This window comes from Callorhinchus milii, unplaced genomic scaffold, assembly GCF_018977255.1.
Source record: "Callorhinchus milii isolate IMCB2004 unplaced genomic scaffold, IMCB_Cmil_1.0 Scaffold7, whole genome shotgun sequence".
Classification (NCBI taxonomy): Eukaryota; Metazoa; Chordata; class Chondrichthyes; order Chimaeriformes; family Callorhinchidae; genus Callorhinchus; species Callorhinchus milii.
The window spans coordinates 7,004,637-7,018,147 of record NW_024704748.1 but is presented as its reverse complement, the minus strand read 5'-3'; the positions used below and the strand labels follow the sequence as shown (position 1 = coordinate 7,018,147).

General features: G+C 42.3%; 2 protein-coding genes across 8 annotated transcripts in view; one reads left to right on the top strand and one right to left on the bottom strand.

Annotated features, from left to right (window-relative positions):
* The first annotated feature begins 212 nt into the window (after window positions 1–212).
* LOC103185864 (AP2-associated protein kinase 1-like) overlaps window positions 213–13,511 on the top strand; it is a 37,121-nt gene continuing 23,822 nt past the window's right edge. For 3 of the 6 annotated variants that reach the window (XM_042336698.1, XM_042336697.1, XM_042336696.1), the window contains exons 1-2: window positions 213–510; window positions 10,228–10,346. In XM_042336698.1, the coding sequence (XP_042192632.1) occupies window positions 348–510; window positions 10,228–10,346 (282 nt within the window). In that variant the 5' untranslated portion in view covers window positions 213–347. The remainder of the gene's footprint in view (window positions 511–10,227; window positions 10,347–13,511) is intronic. The other 3 variants (XM_042336699.1, XM_042336700.1, XM_042336701.1) reach the window with 3 other exon arrangements.
* Window positions 4,827–13,511, bottom strand: part of LOC103185865 (progestin and adipoQ receptor family member 3) — a 50,173-nt gene continuing 41,488 nt past the window's right edge. For both annotated transcript variants that reach the window (XM_042336702.1, XM_042336703.1), the window contains exon 8: window positions 4,827–7,822. In XM_042336702.1, coding sequence (XP_042192636.1) covers window positions 7,663–7,822 — 160 coding nt within the window. In that variant the 3' untranslated portion in view covers window positions 4,827–7,662. The remainder of the gene's footprint in view (window positions 7,823–13,511) is intronic.

Below are 13,511 nucleotides of genomic sequence, written 5' to 3'. Positions count from 1 at the left end.
CCAGTGACAGCGCTGGAGCCCCAGTGTCAGCGCTGGAGTCCCAGTGACAGCGCTGGAGCCCCAGTGACAGTGCTGGAGCCCCAGTGTCAGCGCTGGAGTCCCAGTCTCAGCGCTGGAGCCCCAGTGTCCCAGTGACAGCGCCGCACAGTGACAGTTGCCTCGGGCCATGTGTACGTGTTAGATTTCCGCTTCCGGCCCGCAGTGACCGCTCACCGCCCGGCGGCAGGTGGAGGAGGAAGGTCCGCGCCTCTCGCTGTGCGGGGAGAGACGGGCGACTCACCCACCCGCCCGAGGACCAGCCGCCGATGCCGACCCGGACGGCGAGGAGCTGAAGGGAAGGAAAGGCGATGAAGAAGTTTTTCGACGCCCGGAGGGAAGGCTCGGCGGCGGCCGGCGCGGGCGGCCTCGGCGGGAGCTCGGGCGGCGGAGGCGGCGGCGGCGGCTCCTTTCAGGGGAAGGTGTACACTGTGGGCCGGTACCAGGTCACGGTGGAGGAGCTCATAGCGGAAGGTACGGGGGCGGTGGCGGCGCGCGGTTGGCGGTTGAGGGCGGCTGCGCGAGGCACCGGCTGGAATGTTCCCGGGGCTTCCAGATGGTTCCAGGGAGCGACTGACACGGGGACTGGAGGCGCAAAGTCTAACCTGACCCGAGAAGCGCTCCGACTGCAGCCTCGGCCATCTCCTCCCTCCCTTACCCCCCCTCCCCCTGCCCTCGCTCCCACCCCCTGCCCTCCCTCCCCCCCCCCCCCCCCCCCCCCCCCCCGCCCCCCCCCCACCCTGCCCCCTTCTCCCCCACCGCCCTCGCTTCTCCCCCACCCCCTGCCCTCCCCCCCCCCCACCCTCCCTCCCCCCCCACCCCCGCCCTCGCTTCTCCCCCCCACCCCTGCCTCCCCCCCCCCCCCTGCCCTCCCCCCACCCCCTGCCCTCCCCCCCCCCCTGCCCTCGCTCCCCCCCCACCCCCTGCCCTCGCTTCTCCCCCCACACCCCCTGCCCTCGCCCCCCCCTGCCCTCGCTTCTCCCCCCCCCCACCCCCTGCCCTCGCTTCTCCCCCCCACACCCCCTGCCCTCGCCCCCCCCTGCCCTCGCTTCTCCCCCCCCCACCCCCTGCCCTCGCCCCCCCACCCCCTGCCCTCGCCCCCCTCCTCGCCCCCCCCACCCCTTGCCCTCGCCCCCCTCCTCGCCCCCCCACCCCCTGCCCTCGCCCCCCTCCACCCCCTGCCCTCGCCCCCCCCACCCCTGCCCTCGCCCCCCCCCCTGCCCTCGCCCCCCCCCCCCCTGCCCCGCCCCCCCCCCCCCCCCCCCCCCCTCGCCCCCCCACCCCCTGCCCTCGCCCCCCCCCCCCCCCCCCCCACCCCCTGCCCTCGCCCCCCCACCCCCTGCCCTCGCCCCCCCACCCCCTGCCCCGCCCTCGCCCCCCCACCCCCGCCCTCGCCCCCCCGCCCACCCCCGCCTCGCCCCCCCCACCCCCTGCCCTCCCCCCCCCACCCCTGCCCTCCCCCCCCCCACCCCCTGCCCTCCCCCGCCCTCGCCCACCCCCCGCCCTCGCTCCCTCCCTCCCACCTCCAGGACTCCTTGAAGTCTCCTTGTCCCAAAGTGAAACAAAACAGAATTCTTTTTTATACATAAAACTTGATGTCTGCATCAGGGAAAATGGAGTAGATGATCGTAGGATGGGTGGAGGCTCTTGTGGATCATAAACACTGGCACGGACAAGGGTTGAATGGCCTGTTTCTGTGCCCTATCATTCTAACTATTGTTGGGTGCTCGCACATCAATTACTGTTCATTGAATTTTATATCCAAAGTGGCAAAGCGGGAGACTTATTGCTATACGTACCGAAAATTAGTATTTTCCTGTCTTTCACTGCCAACGTCTTTCATTAACTGTTGGTTTCACAACCGTCAGACCATTTTGGCAAAAACACTTGATCGTTCAGCAAAGTTGGAAGGAGTAATTGGTCTTTTCACATGTAGGTCTCGCTGTCAATGGGGAAGTGTCTTCGTATAAGAATGTACAGAACCGTTAGGCAATCCTTTCTGTGCTGGTAAACTTCCTTTGTTTTAAAACGCATAATACGATGATGCAAATCATTTCTGCGTATCATGGTATCATTTGAGACTAGTAATGCATAAATTGTTCTTTCCCAGTACTCAGCACTCCTAAAAGAGTTGAAATACTGCAAATGACTTAGTAAAATTACTGGTGGAGATTAATTAAATTGCATTCTTGTTCCAAAGACACACTATCAGCCCTAATAATAGTCGCATGTACACTGTTATACCTATATTGGCAGGTATTGTGATTGATAATTGCATTTGAATCCAAATTGCCAGTGTGAACAATAACAACAAAATTACATTTATGGAGCGCCTTTCACGTTGGGAGGACGTCCCAAGGCGCTGGACAGTCAGGGGTCAGGACCTGAACATGGGGAGGGGTGAGATGGGGTGAGGGAAGGCAGAGAGGTGGGAGGGTGACTGAAGGCACAATCGAAGAGGAGGGTCTTGAGACTGGCCTTAAAGGAGGCAAGGGAGGAATCGAGGCAAAGGGACTGAGGGATGGAGTTCCAGAGTGTGGGGGCAGAGAGGCTGAAAGCCCGGCCATCGATGGTAGGGCGGGTCGGGCGGGAGACATGGAGCAGGCCGGAGCCCCCTGAACGGAAAGAGAGGGCAGGTTAGTAGGGAGTCAGCAGGTCAGAGAGGTAGGAGGGGCCAAGGTCATGGATGGCCTTGAAAGTGAGGACGTGGATCTTAAATTCGATCCTCTTGAGGACGGGGTGCCAGTGGAGTTGGGCGAGGGCAGGAGTGATGGGATCACGGAGCCTGGTGCATGAGAGTACACGAGGTGCAGAGTTTTGGATGATCTGCAGCTTGTGTAGGGAAACGTTGGAAAGGCAAATGAGGAGGGAGTTTCCATAATCAAGCCGAATGCATGGGTGAGGGTTTTGGCAGCCTGAGGGGTGAGGCAGTGGCGGAGTCTGGCAATATTGCAGAGATGGTGATAGGCAGTGTCAGTCATGGCGCAGATGTGGGGGAGAAGGGGAGTGTAGATATGAAAATCTAAAGTGCTATTTTTGTAATCTAAGGAAGCAGTTGGATAACACAGCAAAAGATTTAATGGGTGAAACAGCAATCCATCAATGAGCGTTCCAGCATGTTTTGTTTAGTCAGCTCAGAGTCTCCTATTCCATCCAGCATTGTCAGTAGAAGTTGATATTCCAGAATTCTTCTAAAGAATTTCTTAAATTCCACTGGCACCCATCAGTAACGATGTGTTCTGGGTATTTTTTTTTTGCACGTGAAGGTATCATTGCTCACTTGATTCAGTTACGAAAGGGTCACAATTCAAGGTCAACAGTAAATTGTTTTGACATACCCATTAGAAAAATGCTCAGTTATGCTCAGTTTCATTTTGATCTATCTTTTGATCAACAGTATCTGTCACTGTGAAAGTTAAATCTATTCACATAGTAAAGGAAACATTTTTGTTTAATTTGTGCGGTGGCAGACGACTGAAGATTGCACTGACCTTTAATTATGTGTTCTTTACTTGCGCTCCTAAATTGAAATATTTCTGGCAGATGATTCCAAATAACTTGAGCAAAAACATGGTCATCATTCTGTTAACGACACATTAAAATGTAATGGGAGTGATATATAATTTTCTTGATAAGCTCTTTAAAATGGGCATTTGCAGTATTTATTCTGTACTTGAGTATAAGTTAAATATTATGAAAGATGTTCAGATAGCATGTTCAAAAAGACTAATTGCAGTAACTAGTACTGTACGTTCAATATTGCATTCCTATTCATTTTAGAAGATGCTGCTTTAAAATTAAAATTTCCTAACTGAAAAATGTATTCTGTTTGTATCATTGTATTTTGCAGACTATAAATACTCTGGGGTGTGTGTATGTGTGATATTTTCTGTACAACTTTTCAAAAGAAACCTCCAAAAGACTACTGAATTAGATGATCTTGTGGGTTAGCATTCCTCTTGGGGTTTGGGTTTGAAACCAGCACCCAGAGGAATGAAGTCTCCCTTCAATCTGTTTACAATAATGAATAACTGGTTCGAGTTATCTCAGTCCACCTCCAATTGGATATATCCTGTCACAAAATGGTTCAGAATTTGTTAAAATTGGCCCTTTACTGGTAATCTGATTTGGAGATTGTGTGAATGTCTCGTTTGGAAATAAGAAAATTCAGATATAGGCAGTGTGCTTTTACATTGTTGGTGAAAAGCATGTTTGCTAAATAAAACACATGTTGGCCAGCTCTCCAGTTCTAGTATTTATTCACTAATGTACACAGAAAAGAAAAGATAAACAGTAGTGTAATGGTGTCAGTGCGCTCAAGTATAGTCACTTTTAACACAACTTGAAATGATTGTCGAACAAAATTGCTTGGTTAGCAGATGCAGAGGAGTGTATTATTCTGAATGTGAATGAATTATTTAGAATGTTTAATGTGTTAAGGAACAGTTAACATTGCAGTATAATTGAGTATACGTGAGCTCCCACGAATAGCTATGGGTTAAAGAAAAATTTAACAGCTAAGGGCATTGGGCAACCTGTTCTCCTTGTTTTTGTGGTACAAGTATTTGTGAAGTATGGGGCAGGAATGCTTGTTATTAAGTTGACCACATAAGTATATCTGAGTTCTAAGATGATCACTGACGCATACAGGATTGGAATATTTTAGTATATGTTCAATTTGCTCAGGAATGGAGCACAGTAACAATTGTGTTTCTCCAATGTGAATGCAAAAAAAGCAGATCTAAACCCTAGTGATCCCAACCACCAGCTCTGCACCTTGGAATGTCCCTTTGATGTGAAAGGCACTATACAAATGTAATTTGTTGTTGTGGGGGTCATTGCCGTTTGCACTAATAATCAAACAATGTGATTCGTATTCACGTATTAAATAGTGTATCCAAGATCAAGTTTCAAAGTACTTTTTGGGGGATATTAAAAGCTTGGGCCTTTTTGCTGGAGTTGAACTTATCTAGGAATGATTGATTCCAGAACAGGAAATGCAACTTAAAACCTAGTTTGAGCATCGACAGTATTCACATAATATGAAGGGTTTTCTCAGTAATAAGTACATTATACTTTTGTTATTAATACAATCTCAATCCTGCTTTTATATGTAGTATATTTATTGTACACTTAAACCCCGACTGGCCAGACCAATGGGGGGAATCCGGTTCGGTGTGCAACTGTACAATGCCAATACTGCCATTGTAATTATTTGAATCCATCGAGCAGAAGGTAGCAAATAAACTATCTTCTGCTCATGGGATTCAAATAATCTGAGTCAAAGTCGATATCCCTGGCCACCGAAGGCTAGCAAGGATGATGAGGCATGTTGTTGTTGCCAATTGAGCAAGAAAAAAATTGGGAAAACAAATATTTCTCATGTCAACTTTAATTGGTAAGCAACTGTATTTAATAAAAACATAGTATTACATTTGTATAGCACCTTTCATGTCAGGAGGACGTCCCCAGTTGCTGGACAGTCAGAAATTTGACAGGGATACTTCCTGTCTTCTGTGAACTCCTTTGATAGTATGCAATACCAATGCTCTTTTTCCTATCTTGATTTGCAAATTCTTCAATATGACAAGGAGATGAAGTTACAAGTTATCATGCCCCAGGAGTTATTTTTTAAAAATAATTTGGTACTTTTGAAATTCGACCCATCCAGGCTAACTTCCTAAAAAATGGATTGGGAAGCAATGCTATCAAAACCTTTGCTGTTTATATGGGAAAAGACTCAGAATAGCTGGTCTGTTTGTCATGTCTTGGAATGAATATAATATATTGTAACACATTGTACCGTACAGTCTTTTTAAACCCAGTTGCATCCGTGTTTTAAAATGAATGATTAGGAACTAAAGAAAACATTTGAAAATTCAATTTACTATAGAGTGTAGTGACTGACCAATTTTACTTGGGGGATTGTTGGCCTAGGACACTGGGAGAAACTCCTCTTATCGAATAATGTCACAGCATCTTTAATGTCCACCCGAACAGACAGATAGGACCTCAGTTTAACATCCCATCTGATCGATGGCACCTCCAAAGATGCAATAATCCCTGAACATTGGAATGTCAGTTCAAACAATGGACTCAAAAGTCCTAACATGGGGCTTTGCTCTTTCCCTCAATTGCAATAACACACACCATTTTTAAAAAAATGAAAGCAATGTTTGTGAATGAAGACTAACCTTGACTGAGTAATCACAGGCATTATGTAGGACAGAGTACATCTAGAGCACAGCTCCCTCTTTACTGCATTAAAGTTTAACAGCAATCTCTGCAAAGCACTACCTGCAGCAAAGTTGTTATTTTGCAGTGGGCACTCCTGAAAGCTTCGCTCAATTCAGACTCTCAACTTGTGACAAATTATCGGGAATGTTACTTGCAGACCTGTGTTCACCAGCAAATTTGTTGAGACTTCCTTAGACTCTAAGATCTTTTATCCTAGTATTACAAAATAAATCAGAACACAAAGCCTAGAAGTTAAACGATTGCCCATTGTGTGACCTGGACCTCCATTTTTAACTGCTGCTCTGATCTGTGTCCCAACTTTAATTGATTCAAGTCATTTGGCATAAATAGGCTGAAATAAATATTGATTGCCAGATAATCTTTTGCACTAATTTTGAAGAAAATGTATTATTATATGGTGCAGACATTTGGATCAAACTCCACTTGCATCTGTATTTTGCAATGAATGATTAAACTCCAGATTTTATGATACAAGGAGGAGGTACCCCTAGCATGGGCTTCGTGGGTCAAATAGTTCTGTACTGCAATTCCTTTCATTTTATTTCCCAAATCAACATAGATGTTTCTGATATGATTCCACATGTTCAGTGGTGTAAATCAAATGACCTCTTTTCTGATTTCTTTTAAAATCTGGGTTCCTAAATGACTATTTTAAAGGTTGATTCATAAATTATTTTGTTGATCCAGGTACAGTTTGTAAATGCTAACCAATTTACAGTATTTTTATGATAGTGGGTGGTATATAAAAATATGCAATATCTGGCCTTTATAAAGCATCAATGATATGATTTTAATTTTTTGCTAACGGGTCCAATTTAACTTTTGGGCTTTTGTAGATATAACTAGATGCCAAGAGAGGTTTGAATGAAGAAGGCCTTTTGGACTATTTCAATTCCTTCCTTCCAGAGTACCCACTCTGCAGATTTCCCATGACAGCATTGAGCTACCTTTTAAATGAGTCCATTGTCCTAGGGTCTACCACTCTTCCGAGTAACTTGTTCCAGCTGTTGGTTGCACTTCATGTAAAGATTTTCCTGATGTTTATCCCAAACTTACTCTGAACCTGTGCTGTCTTACTTTTGTTTGTTCATAATCCAATAGTGGAAGACAGAGGTTGCGGTGCTGCTAGCTTACCCACAAATTAAATTTCATTCTCCCAAATAAGAACTCAAAGACTTTACAAAGTTATGGAGATGATCATATTGGAAGTTTAGTTGTTGGTGTGTTGTCTGTGCAAGTATGGGGTTTTAAATTGACAAGTGTCTACAACCCGCTGCCTCCGCTCAACTGGCTCCGGCCTTCTGCATGTCCCTGTTGCCCTCCGTTCCAGCATTGGTGGTTGTGCTTTCAGCCACGAGGCCTTGAAACTCAGGAACACTTTTTCTCTATCCCTCCGCCTTGACCCATCTTCTGGTCTTGCCTGGTCTTGCCTGAAGATCTTCCTATTCGTTCGTGCCTATAGTCACCCCGTCTCCACCCCCCGGCTTGGTGTCGTGCTTCACCATTGTTGCGCGTCTGGGACGTTACCCTGTGTGAGGAGCGTTATATAAATGCAAGTTGTTGTTATGATGACCACTGTTCATTTCAGATTATTTTGTTGCGGGCACAGATCATGTTGTTGCTTGAGTGTGCATGCTCTCCTACAAATTTATCTTTGTTTTGTTGCATGTCTTTCTTCCTCTTATCTTATCAGATTGCTCTTTTCTCATATTGTAATTTTTACTCATTTATTCTGTTGCAGTCTCTCTGATCAAAATTGATCATAATCCATCTTGTTTGAGCTGTGCTCCTCTATGTTGTGTCTTGAATATGCATTTATTAAAACAAAAGCTTCATCTGATACCTGCCCTTGAGATCAAAAGAGTTCAATCATGTGAGCGAGCACATTAAATGGCATGTAAAGTGGTAATGTGGGGTCAATGTAGTTTCAAAGTCACAGCATTTTCTCAGAATTAAGCAAAGGTAAAATATTAAATTGATTTTCTTTCTAGAACTTGTATTCCTGAAAATTAAACAGGTATTTTGTGTTTTCATAAATATACTGTAGCTGTATATTGTTGTCTCCTATGCCACAATGACTTTCTAAGATTTCAAGATATGGCTGCTCGTATCATGACCACTATTAGCAATTGTCGAGCAAAAATATGAAAGTGAAATGTTACATTTAAATCGGTGGGCACCCCTGCTGTATATTGTGGGTGAGTGAAGCAAACTGCAACTGTATGCTATCTTACAATCTGACCCATTTCCTCAGACAGCATGTGAAGCAACATGATGTGAACCACACTTTTACGTTGCTCACTGTAGTTGAGTGATGGGGATGGAGGGCGAAAGAACTGAATGATTCTAAATATTGAAATGTAAAGGAAAATAGTACTCAGTGTGGAATGAGGATGCATTAACAAAAATCATTAATAGGCACTGTCGTCAAATTGGTGTGCTTTTGTGGTCTTCCCTTTTATGAAAGTGTCTGCTGTGAAACCACCTTTAATCATATTTGTTACCATTTATATTCTTGCAGCTTGAGATCTTACTGTAAGATTTTTTTTGTTATAAATGATGTATTTTTCTAGAGTTTTTTTGTGGCTTGAATGTCATCCCTGCAATGCTAATTACACTGATACTGTTTGCCTACAAAAAAGGTGTCCCACGTGGCATTGACTGTGAAATGCTTGAGATATTTTGAAGTTACAGTTGCTATAAAGATACCAGTTTTTTATTGTATGCTGTACAAACATCAATGAGAATTGTTCTCGCAGTGAAACAATGTTCGTACTAAGATGTACTGCTTCTTTTAAAAAGCATATTATTCCTGCTAGCAAAGTATGATGTTAAATATTGAAAACCTTTGTGTATGGCAGGCTGGTATAAGACACATTCCATTGTATGTTGCAAAGCTGAAATGGTTTGTAAATCGGTTTTAATTATTGCACGTAAGTTCCATTATTTTGCTGTATGTACATTGCCTCTTGTAGAGTGTTTGGCTAGAAATGTCTGAATAACATTTTTGAATAGCTGCAATGTAGAGCTTTTGTTTCTTTTTTTGTCAGCCAGTTGTCTGACACATGCAGAAACTCATTGCTATGTTTAAGAGTAACCCAACCAAAGTGATAGTTCCATGCATCCAACGATACACGGAAATTCTGTGCCTCCAGTGATTCTGCTCTTCCATGTCCTGCCAATGAGCCAGCCTGGCGTGGCTGGGAATCATCAGCAGTGCCCTCTCGTTCCTTTTATATTATGTACACACACTGCACTTTACAGTATATCCTATAAAGTGCTTTGGGACATCCTCCTGATGTGAAAGTCACTATACATGATTAGCATTAATTTTTGATCAATTGTTGTGCCTCTTTAGTCAGGAATGTATGCGGTGAAACAAAGTCAAGAATGTTTTTACAATAGCTGAAACAAAAGCTGACATTTGTACTAATTGGTGAGCCAAAAATGTGAATGACTTATCTTTGATTAAAGATAGAAAGAAAGCAATCGGAGTTCACCTATCAAGGTCCTTGAGAGAAATGCAATATCTGTTGAATAACTGGAATGCACACAAGACAGCAAAAATACAATATTTTTAATAATATTGAGGTATCAAAGTTCAAAATGCCCTGCTAGCATTTTTAAATCGCTTCCTCACTTTTACAAAGTCCCCCTTTGATTTTGCGTTTTCTGAATTTAACTATCCTAATATTTGACTATGTTTTGGTGGTAATGTGCAGATTGTTTTCAGAGGGGTACCACTTGTGTTGAAAATGCACAGGTTGGACTATAACAACTGTCTCAAAAGACCCACTGGCAATATAGGTCTTAAAGTAATATTGTATATGTTTTAATTAGAAAAGTAATACGAAGAAGTCTTGTGCGTCTAAATTAAATGTATTTTAGTTATGGTTTTGTATTGCTAACACTGCTGTATTTTAATTTGTTTAGGTGGATTTGCAATAGTCTTTTTAGCCAAGACTCACAGTGGAGTAAGATGTGCCCTTAAACGAATGTATGTTAACAGCGAACATGACCTCAAAGTTTGCAGAAGGGAAATAACCATTATGGTAAGAAAACGGACCAAGTAACTACAGTATAAACTTAACATTCGATTGAATGTAAAACGTCAACTAAATTCGGATCTGCTTGGTCAAGTTTCAAAATCTTATTTAATCTCACAAATGTCATTATTTTTAGCCTGCTTATTTGTGTTCCGGTAATTTCCAAAGTCAATTGATAAAATGGCAGAAGTCTACACAGGAGGATAGAAATTGCTAGATGAAAAATGATCAAGGTACATCAAGTTTGTCTTCTACTATCCTGATAGTCGCATGCTACAATAATAATAGACATACTGACCAATCATGACAATCGATCTCTATTGACTGGTCTACAACAGACTCTTTGTTAAACTTACCAGTGGTGGAAGGCTTTGGGAACCATAGGTCCAAAGTTCCCCGTTTCTCCCAAGCATACATCACTTGCCATATGTCATGACTCAAATTATTCATGTACTGTACCCCATGATATTTTTTGAAGGAAATTTATCAAATTAGTGTTTGAAAGAATCAACACGTTCTGCTTCCATCGTCTCCAAAGATCCTGTTCCATAGATATGCCAGCAACTTACTGAAATAATGTTTCCACAGATTAGTTTTGAATTTACCTCCCCTCAAATGTAGGCCATGTCCTCTTGTTCTACGATTCTGGACAATTTGAAATAGCTTGTCATGGTTTATATCATCAGTCTCTTTAGAATCTTAAAAACAAGAATCATAACTTTGAATTGTTAGTATTTATCTACTTGAAGGGTTGATTGTTGACTACTGTGCCTACCACATGATATAATGTCTGCTAGTTAGACACAGCTTGCATTTATAGAGGCTATGCCTGCTTAAGGGATTTCTTTCACATAATGTTCACATAGGAATTGGTGGGTGTGAAATAGTAGCCTTTCGCTTGATACCATATACAGTGTCCAGCTGAGTATAATATCTAAACGAAATGTCTGCTGTGTTTTTGTCTGTGTGTCAATCTACATTCCATATTGGATCCATTGGTTGCAAGCGAAGCTGCAACGGGTACAGCTAGTGTACAAAATTCCGCTAATCACTCATTGTGATTAACACCATGGAGACACAGTAATAACCTACTTCTTAAGATTTTTGTTTGTGGTTACATTTGGACAAATGCACTGAAATAGAAATTTGAACTAATGATTTCGTTCATGAAGATGCCGAGGCAATTTGCATGTGATAAATCACAAGAGAATTAATTCTAAGTTGCTGATTACTGTGAAGTATTGTGTTTCCGCTGATTAGTTTTGAATTTAATCACAGGAACATAATGAGATCAGGATTCTAATTATTGGCTTTCAATATCACACACCTTATCTGACATCCCAAATACTGGGCAAAGAAGATGCAGTTTAGTTTGTAAAGTGGAACAAACCTGTACCAGTTGGTTTTAATGTTGCAGAAATGAGGGCATCTCTAAACAGCTATGCTTGGAGCTCAAGAATGAAAGTAGAAATAAATCTGGCTCTCGTGAATGATGTTTAGGATAATAGAAAACCTACAGCAGTTGAAAGCTTCAGCTATTTATATATTAAAAACAGGAAGTTTGAATTTTGAACAATGGAACATTATATATTTGTTTAAACTGAGGTGGTTCGGTAGGTGTAAGAGACCACCAGAGCTGATTAGGTGAAACCATAAGTATACAAGTGGAAAATTGTTGCGAGATAAGGAAACTTCATTATACTAATAAAGTAACGGAGAATGTATTACCAGTGAAGTTCCACACATGAACTAGATGGATCTTGGTGGTCTTTAGTCTAGCAAATTTGTATGTTCTTAATATAGGGAATGGAAAGCGAGAAATCTGGGTAATCGAAAAAGGAAATGTTAACTGCTTGAGGTTTCATGCACAGAGAGTTGGGAGGTGAAAAGTGATGTTATAATTATCATACTGGTCAAAGACACCACAAACCTTGGGTTTCATGCTCTTTGCCAGTTCTCAGAGTGCTCTTTCCCTCAGATTTTCCCTTATGTGGTCCCGATATGTCAACTTTTCTGAAGAATGATGAGAACTCCATTCATTTCATTCTGTTTTCTTTTGTTTAAAAGCAGCTGCCCTGGATTTAAATAGATGTAAATTAGGTAAGCAAGACAGTTTGGCTGATGTCAACAACATGAGTTAGTCTTGAAGTGAGGTTTGTATGCCACAACTTGAGGAAAAGAATGACAATAAAAGGAACTGGCACATGTAGTCTGGTTGCAATCTTGCACCATATGTCATACATCTTGTCCTGCAAGTAGAGGAGTCATTTATTCTACTTGCACAGCAAGAATTTCATAAGCAGATGATGTATGATGACCAAAATTTAAACAATGGGATTTATCATCTGACAAATCAGTCTGGATATCCTACAAGTATCAACTTGAGCTGGGTAGTGGATTGCAAATAGTGTGCCATTTCTTATATTATGTTCATGCAATACGCTAAGTAAAATCCTAAAAATTGGAGTTAAATATTTTAATTATGCTCCAAATTAAAGCAGAATAAAATATCGAGTTGAACTACTTATTTAAAAATGATCGCTTTTAAGGATTGGATCATTTCAAAATTTTCCAAATTAAGCTGAATAAAATATATAGGAATTAATGTAATGAATCTTTTATCATTTATACCCCTCTGTTTTGAATTCTACCGTGATTTGAATAAGGTAATTAAAACATTTAAGACCCCAATATTGCCAGATTACAAAGGTATCTTTATATAATATACCAGGATACAATTCTAAGATGTGCTTCCAAGTATCACTCAGTAACATTAAATGTCTTCTCAAATCACTTAATGTAACTACAGTTTGCTCATATTAGGGAAGATCACTGCCTGACTTGAAAACCCTCCACAAATAAATTGTGTATGTATCACAAGGCGGGGGCGGGGGTTGTAATGCATTTTTGGGTTAAGATATTAATAAACTGCTTGAACTTTGCTGTTGCAGTTATCTCTTGCCCTTCTGTATACTTCCTAGTAGCAATGTTAAGTATTTTTTAAAAGAATGTAGATGAATAGACCTGCACAGGACAAGATTGTTAAAATAGACAAATTGAAATTACAAGTTAAAAGAAAAAGCTGGAAATATGCAATTACGGAAAAAGAGCTGAAATTTCCAGCAGGCTAATGAATACCTGACTTTAGATCAAAGGTTTCATCTGAAACAT